Source organism: Sceloporus occidentalis, unplaced genomic scaffold, assembly GCF_023333645.1.
Source record: "Sceloporus occidentalis isolate IW3139 unplaced genomic scaffold, rSceOcc1.0.p SCAF_3, whole genome shotgun sequence".
Classification (NCBI taxonomy): Eukaryota; Metazoa; Chordata; class Lepidosauria; order Squamata; family Phrynosomatidae; genus Sceloporus; species Sceloporus occidentalis.
Window position 1 is genome coordinate 115,251,105 of NW_028316983.1, and position 20,031 is coordinate 115,271,135.

Here is a 20,031-nt window from a genome sequence, read left to right on the forward strand (position 1 = left end):
GAGAGCATTTCATTGATTTTTAAAATAATTATTATAATTATCGCCATATTTGTTACTCTGTGAGTCTTATTTTGCTTTCTCTTGTTTAGAACATAATTATGAATTCTCTTTGCACCAGGTACACTCTAATTTCTAATGTAATGAAGTCAGTAAAATGTCTCCTAATATGAATCACAAGTTGCCAGTAGATTACTACCCATTCTGCCCCTTAAACATTTTTCTTTCACTTCTCTTCTCTCTCTCCATTTCCCTAAATATGTAGCTTTTACAGAGTATGGTTTAAAACATACGTGGCTTTAGATATACTAATTTATTTACAGAAAACTGAGCAAGTCCCTCCCTCCTCTAATTTTGATCTGAGTGAAACGACTCCAAAATTACCACTGTTGTTTTGAGCCAGTCAACTGAAAAGAGGGACAGAACTGAATGGGGTCTGTTTTCATTGTGAAAACACAAAGAACAGTTATAAAGTACAGTACTCCCTCCACATTTGCTGAGGGTAAGGGTGAAGGACCCCCATGAATGTGGGAAAGCTGCAAATAACAAAAAACACCTTTTACCTAAGAGGACACTTCTCTAGGAATCTCCAAGTCCTGCAGTACAACTCTGTGGTCAACATCTGCCAGATGTTGACCATAGAATCATACTAGAGGATCTATAAATGCCTAGAGAAGTGTCTTCTCTTGGAACTTCTAGTTTTTCCAGCACAACTCTATGGTCAGCTTCTGACAGAGTTGTGCTGGAGGACTTAAAGCCTCTTAAAGAGAAGATATTACTCAAATCAAATCCACAAAAGTCAAATCCGCAAATTTGTATTTAGATTAATCAAATGAGTTATTGTTTTTCTTTTCCAAACAGGTGAATGCACTCACTCAAATGCCCACACACACACAAGCACACACATATACTGTATATGAAGAATGAAATCTATGTCATGTTCTTGTGATGAAGATGTTTTTCCCTACTGAAGCACCTTCATTGTTCAACTCTTTATCACTAAAAATATCTGAATTCACTGTGTGTTACAGCATGATCTGGCCCCTGGGAACCTGACCCCATCTGTGAAAAGCTCTTCTATGAATCCAGACTTCTGAAGTCATTAGAGTATTGAAGTATTTGTGTTTGTTCTTGCAATATATTTGGAAGTTATGGGGAGCCACTACAACCATCATCACCATCAGGAGCCCTCCGAGTCCTCTACGGAAAAATTGATGGCACTGAAACTAAACACTGCTGTACGAAATGGATCACTTGAGACCATCCATCAGTTATTGGAAGAAGGTGCAGATATTAATTCTAAGGTGAATCATGGCTGGACAGCCCTCCATAGTGCTGTGCAGGGAAATAAGGAAGAGATTGTCCGCCTTCTACTTGCTAAAGGGGCCAATCCACATGCTAAGAGGGATAATGGTGCTACTCCTTTTATTATAGCAGGGATAATAGGTAATGTAAAACTTTTGGAGCTCTTTCTTGATCAAGGTTCAAAAATAGACGAATATGATGATAATGGCTACACAGCATTCCTGGAGGCTGCATGGCATGGGAAAGAGGAAGCCTTGAGATACTTGTATACGAAGGGTGCAAATGTCAATTTCTGTAGGGTTGTCCATGAGGCAAAAAAGAAACTTCGTAAAGGTGGAGAAACAGCCCTAATGTTTGCTGCCCGACATGGCCATATCAACATTGTCAGAATCCTTGCTGATGAAATGGATGCCAATGTAAATATCTGTGACAATAGGCACAGGAATGCACTAGTGCATGCTTTCTTAGAGTACAAGAAGTGGGGCAGAAACAAAGAAGAAATAGCCCTTTTCCTTTTAAAATGTGGGGTTGATGTAACAAGAAAGGATGAGTATGACAAAACTACCCTAATCCTTGCAGTTGAAAAACAGAGCCAAGACCTGGTGCAGGCTATATTGGAAAAAGGTGAAGTTGACGTAAATGCCTTTGACAAACAGCATAAAACAGCACTGAGGGTAGCTGTTGAGAAGAACAATTGTGAAATAGCCCAAATGCTTTGTGAGAATGGTGCAAGGGCAGAAATTGGAAACCTCATTGAGATTGCCAGTACAAATTACAATGACAAAATGGCAGATCTGCTTCAACAGTATGGTGCCATGGCTAGTTCACATCAACCTAAGAAACAGTGCGCAACCACCAGCAGACGTTGGGGAGACAAGCTCCAAGACCTCTATAGAAAAAGTTGTCTTATGATTGGAAAACTCAAGTTTTCCATGGATCTTCATTTTAGAATCCAGGAAAACTCACAGGGAGGTGTCTACCTGGGGTTCTATGATGGAAAAGAAGTTGCTGTTAAGATATTCTGTACTGATGCAGAAAATGCAGGGCGAGAGAAAGCCTGCTTTGAAAAATGCCACACCAGCCAACATCTGGCAAAGTTTTGTGGATGGGAAGAACGAAAAGCCTGTCTCTATTTGTGCCTCTCCTTGTGTGAGCAGAACCTTGAGGAGTACTTCAGCACAGCAGACAATGGAGCCATAAAGAGCAACGTTATTCTTGAAGCACTGTTTCTGGCAGTGAAGGAATTGCATGGATTTGGATTTGGCCATCAGGATCTGCATCCAAGTAACATTTTGATAGGTATCAATCTTGTTATATTTTATAATCAATCCAACTGAAACCCTGGTTCTCTGCACTTATCAGTTCCACTGAACTGAACAGATCACTACTATACCCTAAGTCTGGAGCTTAAGGATGAGATTTCATAATTCTCACATTACTTGAAACCCTATCCAAATTCTAATTTACCTCTAAAATAAGAAAATGACATAAACACATTCTCCAGGTAATAATAATAATAATAATAATAATAATAATAATATTTATTTATATCTCGCCTCTCTACAAAAAGCAATTGGGGCAGCTTACAAAGTTAAAATATACAGTCCAAACCCTCAACCCCCCCCCTTAAAAGACAATTAAACAGTGTGGAATTAAAAACATAAAACATACTTAAAAAACAATACAATAACTGTGGTGAAGTCGGAGGTCAGCAGTTAGATTTTCCTTCCGATGACCAGAGAACTATTCAGGAAAGGCCTGCCAGAAGAGATCCATCTTTATAGCTTTTTAAAAGCTGTTTAGAGTGGTAATATGACGGATCTTGTCCAGCAGGCCATTCCACAATCTAGGAGCAACAGCTGAGAAGGTCATCTGGGAGGTCACTGACAGCCTTGTTTTACAAGGCTGTAACAAATTTTTCCCCGAGGATCTAAGTGTGCGGGGAGGATGATGACCAATTTCCCCCTGAGGATCCACTTGGGAGAGGCGGGAAAATATAAATAAACCATTATTATTATTATTATTATTATTATTATTATTAGGAAGGAGGCGGTCCCGAAGATAGGTTGGACCCAAGCCATTTAGGGCTTTAAAGGTGATAACCAACACCTTGTACTGGGCCTGGAAACTGATGGGCAGCCAATGAAGTGATCTTAAGATCGGTGTTATATGGTCTCTTCTGGATGTACCAGAGACCAGTCTGGCTGCCATGTTCTGAACTAATTGAAGTTTCCGGACCAAGCATGAGGGTAGCCCCATGTAGAGTGCATTACAGAAATCAAGGCGTGAGGTTATCAGCGCATGTACTACGGTCTCAAGGTCCCTGAATTTCAGGAAAGGGTGCAGCTGGCGTATCAGCCGAAGCTGATAACAGGCACTCCTGTTAGAGAGCTAGTTCATCCCTAGTTTCTAAGTCAGGGACAATTGATCTTCCCTGCCCTGCCCCTGGTTTTACCTGATAAAATAAAACACTCAGAAGTAAGAATCAAGCAACCATACATATTGTGTGGTGCCATCCTGGGTGTGTATGGAATTTAGGTATTAGTGGAATTTAGGTATTAGTGGAACTACACTCCAGGAATGAGCAAGCATTAGAGATCAGAATTTTTTTTAAAAAGTGGGGCATTTGCCTTTGTGAGATGATTAAATTGTTCTTTGTTTTGAAGCTTATTCTTGTACATAGAAGACAGGGCCGTTTCATGCTGTTTCTTAAATTTTTTATTTTGATAGATTTTGCTGGAAAAGTTTTCCTGGCAGATTTTGATAAAAGTAGAAAATTAATTGATGAAGACGAGAAGGACTGTATAATCCAAAGAGATCTGAAGGTATGGATTTTTTTTTAAATAACATTACATACATAATGTCTTCTGCAGACATTTCTATTGATGGTTTAACATCCTTGTTTGTCGATTCTTGCATAACAATTCTCTCATGATAACTGCTTAAGTAATAGAAATAGAAAGTAGGGAAAACCTCTTCTTAACTAAAAGAAGTACAAAGAGGAATCCTCCCATGATCTGCACATTATTAGATCAATTCATAAATCACATGGTCAGGGTGAATAATAAAATAACCAAGGTTGCAGATGTGGTGAAATCACAAGTAGGCATTGAAATACTCAGAAAGGCTCTCTTAGGTTTGGATGACAGGACAACAAAATTGTGAATGAGATTCCCCATAGATAAGCGTATAAGGTATTGTGCATTGAAACAAAATAATTAAACCACAACTATGCTTTAGTGGAGTTTCAGTTTGTTGTTGAGTACACAGGAAAGAGATCTTGGGGTTGTATCTCAAGGAAAATGGAAGTAACTGTGAAGCAAGTGAAAAAAAGACTCAGTGTCAGGACTGCCAGTATCATGTTTTATTTAAATAAATCTTTGAAGTAGCTGTATTTGGATTATTACATTCTTTTAAAAAAACTAGACAAACATAGGTAACTTATAGAAGTCCCTAAAGCAAGATATTTGATGGTGCATACTGTCTTAGAACGTTCTATTTAAGACTAGACAAGCATTTGAAGAATAGATCTGTTAATAGCTACTAGCTGTAATAGCTAATAAAACCATCATATTCAGAGCCAGGATAATTATTGTACACTTTGTCTAAAGAGATCAAGAAATTGTACAGTATATGGTGTTAATCCATTTTCCCCATCATGAACAGATATGGTCCCGTTACAAACAGGCCTAAAAGTGTGCGCTCTGTGCGTGCTGGGGTTAGAAAGGGACGTCCTTTCCGGACACCCCCAACCCTAGCATGCGCGGAGTGCGCACAAAATGGTGGCGGCCATTCCACACGGCCGCCGCCATTACGACGTCACAACCACGCCGCCTCTATACGGGGCGGCGCGGACGTGACGTCATCACGCTGCGCCAGGGCGCATAGTGCACCCCTTCCCCGGCCGCAAAAGGAGCTCCAAAATGGAGCTCCTTTTGCCGTTTGTGTCGCTGGGCGCAGCCTTCAGACGGCTGCGCCCAGCGACGCAGAGGAGAAAGGGGCCAAGCAGCCCTTTCTCCTCCTCCTCACTGGCGCGGGGTGTCTTTGGGGCTTGAAGCCCCAAGGACACCCCTTTCCAGGCTGCGGGGAAGGGGCCTTTTGCCGCTTCCCTGCGGCCTGGAAAGCGGTGGATCAGGGCCTCAGTGGCTGCTGCTCTGGCTGCTGAGGCCCCAATCCGGCTGGGAAAGGGGCGGGTGCAGGCTGTCGCTTTTCGGTGGTCTGTAACCCGCCATAAAGTAATTGAGGTCCAGATAGAGAGACTGGCAAAGATAGCTTTGTGATGGGCCCATCCACACTACACAATTATAGCACTACAATTCCACCTCATAGTGGAATCTCCTATGGAATCCTGGGATTTGTAGTTTAGGGAGGGGTATTTGGAATTCTCAGCCAGGGAGTTCCTCTTGAACCTCTGACCAAACTACAAACCCCAGGACTCTACAGCCATGGCAGTTAAAGTGGAATACAGCGCTATAATTGTGTAGTATGTACAGGTTATGGTAGTTTGAACCCATCTGCCTTGTCCAAGTACAGTAGCTTTTTAACACTACTCAAAGATGAATGTTCTTACTTTCTTTAATTGAAGTTGACATTTACATAGATATATTAAAATACAATAAAATGAATAACAAAGCCAAACTTTTCTAAGAAAGCATGTAATGGCAACAAAGTGATAGTCCAAAGGATGTTAAGGTTCATTACAACATGATTACTATTACATGTAAGTTAACTATGTCTTTACAAAAGGATAAATCAAAAGGATAAATAGAGGATGAACATCCCTGACACTCTTTTGTAGACAGAAAGGGAACATACTTCAAAGGAGTCTTGTTTTACTGTACTGCTTGCCAGTCTGCTTTAATGTGCTAACTTTTCAGACAGTGCCAAGAACTAAATTCCTGTGAATCAATACTATATTGAACATCAGATCATGGAAACAAATAGGGGATAGCCATAGTCTTCATGTCCCATTTGTGAACTTTCCAAAAGCATCTGTCCTGGACACTTGTATGTGTGATGCTGAAGACCATGCCATGGAGAAAAATGTAATAACAAAATTCCCATCACATTAAAACCACAGAATCCAGCAAAACAACTTAATTTTTCATTACCTGGCAGCCTGCCTACTGAATACAGAGGCTGGAATTTCTCTACTACTGAGTCCTGTCCATCAGAGTATTTGTCTGTGTCTTCTACAGAGATAAAACAGGATTTATTTTTTATGAAAGTGATAGTTCATTTGACATCACCTTGGCATCTGCGTGGAAAACATGGGTGACGATTGTCCCTTGGTAGTATATTCTAGACTCTGTAATGCTGAGAGTCAGTGGGGTGGGGTGCCTTGAACATTGGATTAGGACTCTAGGGGCCAGAACAGACTAGCCAAAATAAAGCTGCTTCGGGTCACTTTGGAGGTTTATGCTGTTTAAATAATGCATGCGTCCTAAGAAGCTAGAAGCTATGCCAAAGCCATGCACCAGTCCTAAGGACTGGACGACAGCTTTGGCGCAGCTTCTGGACTCTTAAGATGCATGTGTCATTTAAAAAGCATACCTCCAAAGTGACCCAAATCAGCTTTATTTTGGCCTGTTTGTTCAGGCCCTAGGAGACCAGGGTTTGATGCCCTGCTCAACCACTGAGCCACTTTGTGCAAGTCACAGTCTTTCAGCCTAAGAGAAAGGCACTGAAAAATTTATTCTGAATAAATCTTGCGAAGAAAACTTTGGCGGGTTACAAACTGCCACTTACGACGCGCTCCGTGCGTGCTAGGGTTAGGAAGTGGCGTGGTAGGGTTAGGAAGAGTTGCCCGTGCCTAACCGGCCCTGGCCCCAACACGCGCGGAGCGCATCATAAATGGCGGCGCCCATCCACATGGGTGCCGCAATTTTGACATCTTGGACGCATAGTGTCCAGACATGTCATGGCGGAAGTGATGCTGCGAGGGCGCGTTTTGCCCCTCGCGGTGCCACTTCTGCGTTTTGAAAAGGAGCGCCATTTTGGCGCTCCTTTTTCGCTGCGCCGGGAAGCCTCGCGGTTTGGCCGCTGGGGCTTCCCTCCGCAGCAAATGGCAGCGGTGGCAGACCGCCCGCTTGAGGGCGGTCTGTAACGCACCTATATGATCACATCACCATGTATCAGTCAACTTGAAGGCATGTAGCAACAAAGAAAATTAGTCCTCTTTATATTGCCTATTGGATTTACCTCCTCATTCCTTATCTTTAATTTTAAACCAGTTTGAGTTTCATAATTTGAAAGCTAAGGGTTGACTTTATATTTTTGACATTTAAGGAGCCCTTCCCATGCCTGCCAGATGCATCATGATTTGAATGAAAGATCAAAGGAAGTGGCCCTAAATAGCCTAAAACCACCAGCTCCTGTCTGAACCTGTCTGATCTTGGAAGTTAAGCAGGATCAGCCCTGGTTAGTACTTGGATGAGAAACTGCCAACTAGGTGCTCTAGGCTATATTTCAGAGAAAGGGGTTGGCAAAATCACTTCTGCGTATTTTGTGAACTTCATAGGGTCACTATAAGTTGACAGGGAACTTGAAGGCAAATACATGCATACAAGTTCAAGGGAAACAAATTGCTGATTCTGGAACTATCAATAAAGTGCTGTTGATTTGTCAATCAAGCCGACTGGTTGATTGTCCAGGATTCTGGTCTCGCACTCTGACAGTTAGCTGAGAATGACCCCTCCCAGCCAAACCAATGCATAAATTTCCCCCTGAGCCAAACTACTCCACCCCTAGCAAAAGCCCCCACAACAGGACCCCTCCTTCCCTTCACTAGTTCCCATCCTCCATTCCTTTTCTCTGAGCTGCTCTTCTCACAGAAACGAAACTGCATTCCCAGCCTCTGCGAGCCAGATCCTCAAGGACACCAGATAGCCCACACCTGGTCCATCCTAGCACTACATATCACTATCTCTAAAGCCAAGCTAAAGCGCAACCCATCCCCCCAGCATCCACAGTTACAATACATCTGATAGAATACATTAGGATTCTAACAAAAGCACAACTTACTGTGTCCATACTTGCAGATCATTGTTCTCCTGCTCTCCTGAGGACGTTATTAGACAAGGGAAATTGGAAGTATAACCCAATGGCAATCTGAAGGCAATCAGGGGTTTCACGTTTTTGCGTGAGAGATTATCGCACGCAATTTCGGGCAATGGCAAGCTATTTTCGAGCAATGGGAAGTCAGTTCGAACACAATTCGAATTCATGTAAATTTGCTGAACTAGCGAATTCATGTGAATGCATTCTGGCCCCACTTTTCTCTTCATTCAAAATTAAGAGAAATTCCTCCCGTGTGATAAACTCCTGGGTAAAACCCCACAGATCTTGATGTTTCCCTTACTCAGTGAAAAGAGTGCTGGTGGCAGGAATAAGTGAGGGAATGCTGCCAGGCAAACACAATTTAAACAAAGAGAGAAGGGGAAAGTTCCTTTTCTTTACTATTATCTCCCAGAATTCTCCAGCCAATGGTTGTGGTAGCTGGTCCAAAAAAGTAACCCTTCTGATCTCTGAAGAAAAAGAATGGATAAGCTTTCCTTGCTCATTTTGAAGTGAAGATGTTTTCCTGGAGAAGGCAATAAACATTTGTTGTATCACACAGGATCTTGAAAGGCTGGTTGTATATGTTGCAATGAGGGGCAGAGCCCACTTTGAAGACTTGCCCACAGAGTGCCCAGTAGATGTGGATGATCATATGGAAGTGGAAGATCTCAGAAGAAGCCTGAACACCCTTGATGAAAGTATCCCACTCTCTGATAAACTGAAACACTTGATACACCATCCTTATTTTTGGACCAAGCAGATGTAAGTGCCAAAGAAATACTGGAAGCCTTTAGAAACAAATGTATCTGATCTATCTCTTAAACTTCCTTACCCTGATTATTGCGTTAAGACTTTGGAACATTTTCCAAACACATGCATGTTAATTAATCATTCAACACTTTTGATGACTACCATCTGAAGGTAAACTACCTCCACTGACAAGTACTGTGTTAAGCTTTCGTTTTCCCGCGATGCCCTTGGTATGGAAAGTCATTCCCAGGGCACTTGTGTGATTGCCAGTCGTGTGGTTTCACTGTCCCCTCCTCCCCCTCGCTAGTCTTTTTATTTGTTTTATCTGGTTTTGCTCACAATACAGCTTCAGTTGAAGTTTTAAAAAATGTTAAATGTTTAAATTGCAGTTGTCGCGTTCCGGAAAAGCACAAAAAATTTGGGGAAAAAACAAAAACTAAAGGCATGTTGGGTAGAGCATAAGGGAGGGAGGTCAGGGTTATTGGAGAGGGTTGGAAGACAACATGATGGGAGCAGCAGGCCTGGTCATGCAAATGAGAGGGAGTTGGAGATGGCTGCTCTATATGTGGTATGTTACCATTTTATTTTAGTTCCGTGACTACAGTGAGAAAAGGGGCTGGTGTGATAATCTCCTGAAACAGAAGGAAATTACATATATTCAGCAGCAGCAAGGCCAGCAGTTTAGCTGCTGCCTGATTAAGGCAACCGCACCCTCCTCCCACCCATTTTGTTTTTAAATATATAAATGAGTATATGCTTTACATCCAGAATTGCCCAGGTTTAATCTTTCAGATAATCCACTTTAAACAATATTGATTAAAAGCTGGGAAAAAGCTAGATGATGGTAATGCAGGTAGAGTATTTCTTATCCAAAATGCTTGGCAGCAGAAGTGTTCTGTATTTTGGATTTTTAAATTTTTTTGGAATACTTGTATTTGAATATACATAATGAGATGTAATTAGGCTGGAGAGTGATTGAAAATATATAAAATGGTGGGAGGTGTCGATTCCTGCCATTTAAGAGAGCCTTGTCTCTCTCTCCAGCCACATTTCTCTCCAGCATTTCAAATAATACAGGTATGTACTACACTACTTGTGTTGTAGCTCAAAAGGTTTTGGATTTGGGAGTACTTGGGGTTTCAGTATTCCAGATAAGGGTTACTCAACCTTAGGGTTGCCATAATTCTGGACCTCCAAACTGGGACAAATGTAGGACAAAAGTAGGACAAAATTTTCAAATGTAGGACACATTTTTTAAAAATGGAGGACACGCAAAAAAAATGATGATTTTTTAAAAAATGTTAATATAAATGCATGTTTCTTAGGCATGATCAAAATGGAGGACATTTTGGCATTGTTCCTAGACAGATGGCAGAAATGTACTTCCCTTTCTGGCTAACCTCCCCCCCCCCCATTCCAAACAGCATATTTGGGCATTGAAGAGGACGAAGAGTGGAAAAGGCAGAGGAGGAGGAAGAGGAGAAGAAGAAGAGGAGGAGGAAGAAGGGGAGGAAGAGGAGGAGGAGAAGAAGAGATGGAGAAGAAGAGGAGAAAGAAGATGAAGGAGAGGAGGAAAAGGAGGAAGAAGGAAGAGGAAGAAGGGGAGGAAGAAGGGGAGGAGGAGAAGAAGAGATGGAGAAGAAGAGGAGGAGAAAGAAGATGAAGAAGAGGAGGAAAGGGAGGAAGAAGGAAGAGGAAGAAGGGGAGGAAGAAGGGGAGGAAGAGGAGGAGGAGAAGAAGAGATGGAGAAGAAGAGGAGGAGGAAGAAGATGAAGAAGAGGAGGAAGAAGGAAGAGGAAGAAGGGGAGGAAGAAGAGGAGGAGGAGGAGGAGGAGGAGAGGAGGAAGAAGAAGAGGACGAAAAAGATGAAGAAGAAGGGGAGGAAGAGGAGGAGAAAGAAGAAGAAGAGGAGGAGGAAGAAGGGGAGGAAGAAAAGAAGGCAGAAGAAGAGGAGGAGGAGAAAGAGGAAAGGCTCTTTCCCCTGCCTGGCTGCCTCCGTCGCCGTTTTGCCCCCACCCCCGGGATTCCCCCCCCCCCAGAGACGGAGGCAGCCAGGCAGAGGTTTGGGGCTTGGCTTCAGCCGTCCTCCAAGCCCCAGCCAAGCCTGGAGGACTCCGCGATCGCGGAGGAGCCCCCTGGCATGGCTGGGGCTTGGAAGACAGACGTCCTCCAAGCCCCAGCCATGCCTGGAGGACTCCGCGATCGCGGAGGAGCCCCCAGGGCATGGCTGGGGCTTGGAAGACAGACGTCCTCCAAGCCCCAGCCAAGCCTGGAGGACTCGCTGGGGGGGGAGTCCCGGGGGCGGGGCCAAACCGGGGCGGGACCGTGCAGACCCGCCCCAAATCGGGAAAGTCCCGCCCCCAGGCGGGATATGGGAACCCTACTCAACCTGTATTGTACTAACTAACGGAACAGTAATTTGGCTTGATATGGAGCACAATTGCAAAATATGATATATCCAACACTATACATTGGCTATTAAAATACTCTTGATTGGAAGTATTGGTTTTTTTAAACATCAAATGCAGCTAATCTCCAAAACCATAAGGTGACAAATTGTGATACTGAGCACTGTAAATAAAATATCTGACAGAGGGATAGATTTATTGTTGGGAAGAAGCAATTTTATCTGGATGTTTTAGGAATTAGTGACTCCACTTATTTGTTTAAACACATCATTAGGGTTCTGAAGTTTCAGCAGCCACACAATGAGGACGGAAAGAGACCTGTTTTGATAAAGATTCAGAGCTCAGAATGACTGCCTCACCAAAATGCAAAGCATCATCAGTTTGCCTTTACTTTGACAGGAAGTACAGGTTCTTAAGAGATGTTGGGAATGAAAGTGATATTAAGACGAGGAATACTAAGCACCACAATGAAGACAGTGAGATTCTGAAGGCTTTGAATCAAGAGGAGCATCCTTTCAAGGACTGGACTGAAAAAGTAAGTTGTTCAGGCCGGTTGTCAGCTGACATTTCTAGTAATACATTCCTGTCATAGCCTGGTTTAATAATAAATAAATAAATAAACATTTTATTTGTATACCGCCCTTCCGTAAGATCAGGGCGGTTTACAACAGTTAAAATACACAATATACAAGTTAAAACCATACCAAAAATTACATAAATCACACAATAAACAAAATCAAAACAGAACGAAAACAAAGACAAAAACAAAAGCCCCCGGGTTAGCCAATCCATTGCCTGTGCGGCCTGTGCGGCGGGGGGGCCTGTGAGGACTTAATCGGGGAATGCTATTTGAAACAGGTAGGTTTTCAAATCCTGTTTGAATTGGGCCAGGGAGGTAACTGAGCGGAGCTCTATGGGCAGCGTATTCCAAAGGGCCGGGGCGGCGATGGAAAAGGACCTCCTAGAGGTGGAGGATAGTCTCGCCCCGGGAACCCTAAGTAGTTGCTGCCCAGATGTTCTGAGGGTGCGAGGCGGAATGTACGGGGAGAGGCGGTCCTTCAGGTATCCTGGGCCCAAGCCATTTAGGACTTTATAGGTCATCACCAACACCTTATATTGCGCCCGGAAGCGAATGGGCAGCCAATGGAGGTTTTTTAAAACCGGTGTTATATGGCTGGTCCTGGACGTGCCAGTGACCAGCCTAGCTGCCATGTTCTGCACCATTTGGAGCTTCCGGGTTTGGTATAAGGGCTGTCCCATGTAGAGTCCATTGCAGAAATCCAATCTCGAGGTTACCAGGGCATGTACCACAGTTTCAAGGTCCCTCTGGGCCAGGTATGGGCGCAGCTGGCGAATAAGCCGAAGCTGATAACAGGTGCTCTTGACCGTCGCATTCACCTGAGCAGTCAGGTGAAGGGACGAGTCAAGAAGCACCCCCAGACTGCGCACGGAGTCCTTCACAGAGAGCGTGACCCCGTTCAGGACAGGTGGAACCACCGTCATTCCTGGACCAGGGGAACCTATCACGAGTACCTCCGTTTTCTCTGGATTCAGCTTGAGTCGGTTTTCCCTCATCCAGCCCATTACTGACTCCAGACAGGCCACGAGAGGAGAGACGCCATCCTCAGTCACTGCATCAGTCGGAGACATAGAGAAGATAATCTGGGTGTCATCAGCGTACTGATAACCCCGCGCCCCATGTCTCCGGATGATCTCTCCCAGCGGTTTCATGTAGATGTTAAATAGCATGGGAGACAGAATGGCTCCTTGAGGGACCCCAGTTTTAAGGGCCCTCTCATCGGAGCACACGTCTCCCAGCTGCACCATCTGGGACCTCCCGGAGAGGTAGGACCGGAACCACTGAAGCGCAGTGCCCCCGATTCCCACCTCTGCCAGGCGCCCCAGAAGGATACCATGGTCTATGGTATCGAAAGCCGCTGAGATGTCCAAGAGCACCAACAGGGACACGCTTCCCTGTCATGAATGTTGTACATATGACTGACAGCTGGGGAGAAGGCTGGGGAAATGATGAATGCAGGCCAGGTGTGAGGAGAGAAGAGTCCCTATGGAACAAGTTTTGCATCCATTTTCTTTGCGTGTTCTAAAAAACTGGGGATTCCTCTCTCCTATTACTACTGATGGTAGTAACAGCAGACAGCTAGAAATTCTGCAGAAATTCCACCAGAAATTCTGCTGCTGCACAAAGTGTGGATCAAGAGCCTCTACCATCAACAAATGATGTAGGTGTGTCTACGTCTCATCCGGGTCTAGCAAAATGGAAGTGCCTCACCACCACCACCAATCTCCTCTAAATTCCAGTCATTAGTCACATCAGCCTTACAAACCCTGCTCTACTCTGATTCCTTGCACAGTAACATCCTGCAACTGGTTGTTGTTGTTGTTATTGTGACCCTACTCTGAGGGTCCTTAGGTCATCAGTGTCCTTGCTCCCATCTTGATCTTCAAGACTGCAGTGTAGCTATTCTCTTTATCATTCATCTTTGCGGAGTAGGAGAGGGCCGCAGGCTGTAGTGAGATAAGGCGGAAGCTGTGGGTTTGGTGAGATGATTGTGTGAACTGTCTTCAAGCTTCCAGATTAGTTTGGATTCAGCCACTTGGATGCAAAATAGAAAGAAAATCCAGTAATAGTGATTTGCAGGGACATTAAAGGTATAATGGGTGCTCCATGTGTCCTCTATTCTTACAAACATCCCTCGGATAATTGCATAACACTCCAATTATTGTACTAAGAGGGTGACTTATATTATTGCCTGTTCATGTAGCGTATTATACACAGGAAAAACTTCCAGATAGATTTGAACACATATCATAGATTGTCATTCAAAATTTTAAAAAAAGAGAAACTCTGGATGCATCAAACATTTTTACAGACCATTCACTGAAAAATGATTTCCAATGATTTCCAATTCTGAGTGACTGATAAAATCCATTTGCAGAGTTATAATTGGATAGGTTATGTTAAATTGTTATTGATGAAGGAAGCATGTGGGTTTTTAAATTGAACACTGTTGTCCCTAAGGGGTTAAGTGTGTCTTGAGATTTCCCTTGTTTTCTGTATATCTATTGGCATTTTAAATCAATTTTCCTTCTTAGCTCCAGCTTTTCCAGATTGTGTCCATCCAGCAGGTGGATCCAATGCATTATTTACATGTTATCTTTCTGAGATAGTCACTTGCTTGTATAAATAAGCCTAGGCCAGCATTTGGAAATCACCAGCCCCACAGTTTGGAAGATAAAGTTGTTCATTGTTGGTTAGTAAGTGTCTTCCTAATTTCCTTTCCTTGTTTTCTACAGCAATGTAATTACAACACTGCAAGTTTTTGCCTTCCAATGCAGTTTCCATAAGCTTTAGGACTGTTAATTCCTGCCCCTTCCTGGAATGTTTCAAGGCAGCTGATAAATTTTTCCTGCATTTTGCAGGTGGCTTGTCCCTCATAATAGTTTTCTCTTAACAGTTTTCATTAGCATTGTTCTTTTTGACTATGCTTGCAATTACATGTCTGTGTTTTGACTATGTTTTGACCTACACAGAGAGAAAATCCCTTTATGAAGGGCAAACCTTGTTGAATAAAATAATTAAAAGGATTTAAATCTCTTTTAGATACACAAAGAGGTTCTAGACTGTATGGCTGATCCTTTTAGTGAAAGGGACAAGAAAAAGAAAAACAGACCAAAGAAAAATTATGAAAACTGTGTGACAGATTTACTGAAACTAATCAGGCATACCGGTGAACACTTGAAAGAGAAGGAAGAAGAGTAAGTGACTGCTGTTTTCTTTATATTCGTAGCTGCTCTGTGATAAGACATGCTAATAAGTTAATTTCCCTTTTTTCATTCATGTTGCACCCAGTACCAGCAAATAACAAGCAAGTGCTGAACATCCCACCTATAAGTAGGCTATGGAATGTTGTTTTATAGATAGGATGACTAGGGCCCTATTCAGACATTGTTTTTATTAGCGCAGCTATGCAAATAATCTCACCCACACATTCCCGATTTGTTGTTCACTCACTATTTTTTTTTATCAGAACCACATCTCTGTGCTTCCCTGCGAGTTCTGTTGCTCACACATGTTAGCACTGCAAATAAAGATGGAGTCAACGACGCAAGCATATTTGAAACCCATTCAAGGCATGCAAAGTTTTATCCCGGTTTATCCCGGGTCTATTCACATCAGTTATTCATACAGCCAACAATGTGAATCTTTTAGGAAAACTCAGGGGGGAAAAATCCAAGATCGATTATCCCGGGTTAAGCAGGTTTTTTAGCAGCTGCCCTCCAATTTAACTGGATGCATTCAAAACAACAAAGATTCAAGCCATATTCTACCGGGATTATGTTCACCATCTGAATAAGCCCTAAAACCAAGAAGGCTGGGCCTATCAAATGGAAGGCAAATCAGTTATGATTTGTAGCACTATAGGCTGTCATGCACTCCTTTGGCCAGTTGGCAACCATTTTGTGGTTAGTGGAATGTATAGGGCAGCTGGCACCAGCCAAGAGCAAAGGGCAGTCATTTCTTTACTAGAGATCTAAAGTCAGAGGTGACAGCTACTGTTTTTTCTCTCTTGGCTACAGAGGTAGAACTTGATACTGTATGATCCCCCATCTGCAAATGGCTGCCTCTTCAAACAAGTCAGTTCATGGGCAGCAGTAGCCCAAGTGAAACTGTGCAGGCAGAACATTGCATCTCACTAAGGGGTTATTCAGATGGTGAAAATAATCTAGGATGAATCCAAGTTGAATCTCTGTTGTTCACATGCATCCCAAATTCACCCAATTAAGTTGGGGAGGGGGGGGGGAGGTTGCTCAAAAATCCACTTAACCCAAAATAATCGATATTGTTTTTTCCCCCCTGAGCATTAAACAAAAAAAGATTCACATTGTCAGCAGTGTGAATAACCCATGCTAAAAGACTGGAGATTAAACTCTGCGTGCTTTGAATGCATTTCAAATAAATTCGCCATGACACCATGCCACTAGTAGAGTTGCACTGGAAGTTACAGTGACTAGGTTACAGACCTAGGGCTGGCACTTCAGCACTAGCTGCAAATGTGCAATAATATTTATTTATTTATTTCATTTTCATGCCGCCTTTCTCCCAAAAAGGGACCCAAGGTGGCTCACAAATAAAAACATTTTAGAAGATTTTACAATAAAAGTTAAAAAAAAAATTAAAAATATCAAATTATATATATATATATATATATATATATATATATAATTGCATACATTAAAAACTACATTCCACACCCCATAGATTAGAACAACCCCTCTGATATAAAAGCCATCCCATGATTATGTAATATCTAGTTCTGCCCTGAAATATGTTGCTTTGGAAATGGTAAATAAAGATCAGAAGAAGCTCTCTCATTTTTTAAGTCAGAATCTATTGACAATGCCAAGTTTATGATTCTGTGAGTATGACAGTGCTAATGGTTTGCCATGCCTTCTGAAATCAGAAGAACTGACTTTAAGTACTAATATAAACACAGAATAACATAGGAAATTGGTATTTGTATACTGGCAATTATGTTGACAAATCTGTAAAACCCTTTCATTGTCACACTTATTTTTTAAAAAATAAAAATAAAAATCTAATTGGTGCTCATTTACATGTTTATGATAAAAAGATCCATGTTTTCTGTCATTTCAGGGTGAAGAGCATAGTCAAGGAGCCTGCAGACTATTTTCTCAACCTCTTTCCAAATTTAACAATATATGTCTATCGCAGATTGTATAATATACAATATGATAAGCATTTCCCAAATGCTCAAACCCCTTCTCAGTTGTAATGGTGATCAGCAATGAAGAACGTAAATCTTTGCTTGTTTTTTCATGTGCAGGAATAATTTCCCCCCAAAAGATTTGCCTCCCCTGGACAATGATTTTTTTCCCTAAGATTTCTAAGAATATTTTGGGGGGCAAAAATTGCATGAATGTGTTCTATGCAAAAATGTTTTTTCCGTACACTGCACCGTTTTCTGTTACCGATGATGCTGACAAACTGAAATGCTACTCTTTTTACTAATACAGGGATGAAACATTTAATACTCTTTTTATGAGCTGCCGATGTGCGGAGGCACCCTTTCGTTTTGAGGGTAAACTTGCAAATATTTTTGTTTCATCATAATCAGCACTTGATTCCTGCAGGTGTTGCTTCTGTATTTCTTCAGTCTTTAATCATTCTGTGAAGATGCTCCATGAAGTAAAGTCAATGTTTCAGTGCACTCAGTGGAGTCACAAGGGTTGGCGTCACCCAGTAAGGTAACTGATGGTGTCACCCCCCCTCCCCAGTTCACCTCCTCCCATAAAAAACCATATACTTAGTATTGGTTTTTTGGACCAATGTTGTTCATAAGTCATAATTCTCAGATATCACTGTATGTAATGGTAATACTTGTGACATAAACAACTTGCAAAATTTAAAATTATACTTTTAAATTACAACATCAAATGCGCAGCCTAAATGTCTATAGTTTCATGTGGTTAAAGTGAAAATTTGGTAAAATGTGATTTCTTTCATCTACAGCGCTATATAAAGTATAATAATAATAATAATAATAATAATAACATTTTAAAAGAATATATTTTAAAATATTTTTTACAAATTTAATTTTTACTTTTTAAAAACAGATTATTATTTTTAAAAAACCTGGGGTCTCTCCTTTCTCCTTCCACTTAGCCTTTCCCCACTCACACCATCTCTTCAGTATTTTAAAAGGATAGAAGAAAGTGTCACAGGCCATTTCTGCAAAAAAAGTAGATGTTTAAGAAGTGGTGTCACACCCCTTAGGTATGGTCCGCACACCTCTAGTGATGCCACTAAGTGCACTCAGTATTTAGAGTCGGAGAGACTGTCTGCATCTAGTCTTTCAATGGATTGTCATGTGTTAGCTGCATGAACCTTGCTCACTTGAAGCAATGTTCATTAGCAGCTTTGATGTTTGCTCTCAGAGGGATATTTGCTGCCTTAAATTGTCTCTCTGTGTCGCCTTATGAATTGTGCCTCAGCTTCTGTGCTATGCAGAATTTATATCTGATACACTTTCTGCTTCGTTGTTCTATTTACCTTGAAGCAAAATCCACGTTTTTGCATCCTGTTTAGAATATCTGGTTCTCTAATTTAAGAAACAAGGAGATAAATAATGAAGGCATGAATCGCATTTGTTTTGGGACATCTTCAAAGACGGGAGAAAAGTTTTTTTCCCAAGAAGGTGATAGAACGGAGTTGTCCATAAATGTGTTGCTAAAAGACCACCTTGTTTTGCCTGATGTTTTGGGTTATTTTTATTCATTTTAGGACAATTTTTGCATTCTTCACTGTTTTATCTTTATAATGTAGACTGGCTATTGTTATTAAGATTTTGTTTCATAGCCTAATGTAAATGCAGTAAATCTGGTGATGGTTAATTTACTTAATTAAATTATTTGCTTAAATGGTTAACTCAATGGGTGCGCCAAATATACATTGATTAAAAAGCCAACCCATGAGCCCCAAAGAGCTTCACAGAAAGGCCAACAGAACAAAATATGATCCCTGAGCACCTGACCTCGGGATGGAGCTCCAGACATCTACTTTTAAGTGTGTCAGGAGGCTTGGACACATTTCGAATAAAAGGATCCCCTCTCTTTCAAAATCATCTCAGTTCCAAAACCACATGGCTCTGTATGGTGAACACGAGTATTTATTGGTGTAACTACTCAAGTATCACAGGTCCAAGCTCTTCTGGGTATGCTAATGGTACCGGCTTTCTGGTTCTTTGGGTCCCCAATGTGACAAATTATATATACATATAAGACCGAACCTATGACTAAAGTTTGTGCTTTGATTCATGTTCTAACATCGTTTTATAATTTTTAAAAGAAAAACAAAATAAGATTGTATTTTATATATAAAAAAGAGGGGAATAAAGAAAGTTGTTTAAAATTGAGATTTTTATTATGCTCAGGAGCTGCAAATTATAATACTAAAATGTATTGAGGGCAAGGGTTGCCAGGACATAAGGTCATGTCAAATCCTTGACTCTGGAATGCAACAACACTGAAATGGTCCCTGCTTTGACTCAAGTAAAAGGAAGTAATACAGAGACAGTTTGGAGACATATAGATAATAGTTTGATTGATGGGTACCACGAGGGACGAAGAAACGCCGATCAGACGTATGGATAAATATCCAATGAGTGTAGGGTTGCCATAAGCCGGCTGGGGGTGGGACAATCCCGGGTTTTGACCACTAGGGGGCGTCCCTGCACGGTTTCCTCCTTGTCCCGGGTGGATGAGGTTGCCTTTGCTGGCCCTTGCAGAGCTGCACGCAGGGCTAATGAGGAGGACTTCCTCCTCCTCAGGCTGGGTTCTCCAGGCCTGAGCCTGTGAGGGCTGGCAGGGGGCGGGGCTGTTCCAGCCCCAGTCTGCCCCCATTGGCCAGCCAGACTCAGGAGGAGGAGTTCCTCCTCTGTTGGGCTGGGCTGCAGCCAGAGGGGAAAGGAAA

General features: G+C 42.1%; 1 protein-coding gene across 2 annotated transcripts; it reads left to right on the top strand.

Annotated features, from left to right (window-relative positions):
- The first annotated feature begins 1,136 nt into the window (after positions 1–1,136).
- LOC149316597 (2-5A-dependent ribonuclease-like) lies at positions 1,137–18,027 on the top strand. 2 transcript variants are annotated; one of them, XM_089518734.1, is made up of 6 exons: positions 1,137–2,601; positions 4,033–4,127; positions 8,921–9,123; positions 11,919–12,054; positions 15,142–15,296; positions 17,197–18,027. In XM_089518734.1, exons 1-6 carry the CDS (start codon positions 1,149–1,151, stop codon positions 17,333–17,335), a joined length of 2,181 nt encoding a protein of 726 aa, XP_089374860.1. In that variant the 5' UTR covers positions 1,137–1,148; the 3' UTR covers positions 17,336–18,027. The 2 variants fall into 2 exon arrangements, with proteins under 2 accessions (XP_089374860.1, XP_089374861.1); XM_089518735.1 differs by lacking the exons at positions 11,919–12,054; positions 15,142–15,296; positions 17,197–18,027 and adding an exon at positions 10,437–10,668.
- Positions 18,028–20,031: the final 2,004 nt, after the last annotated feature.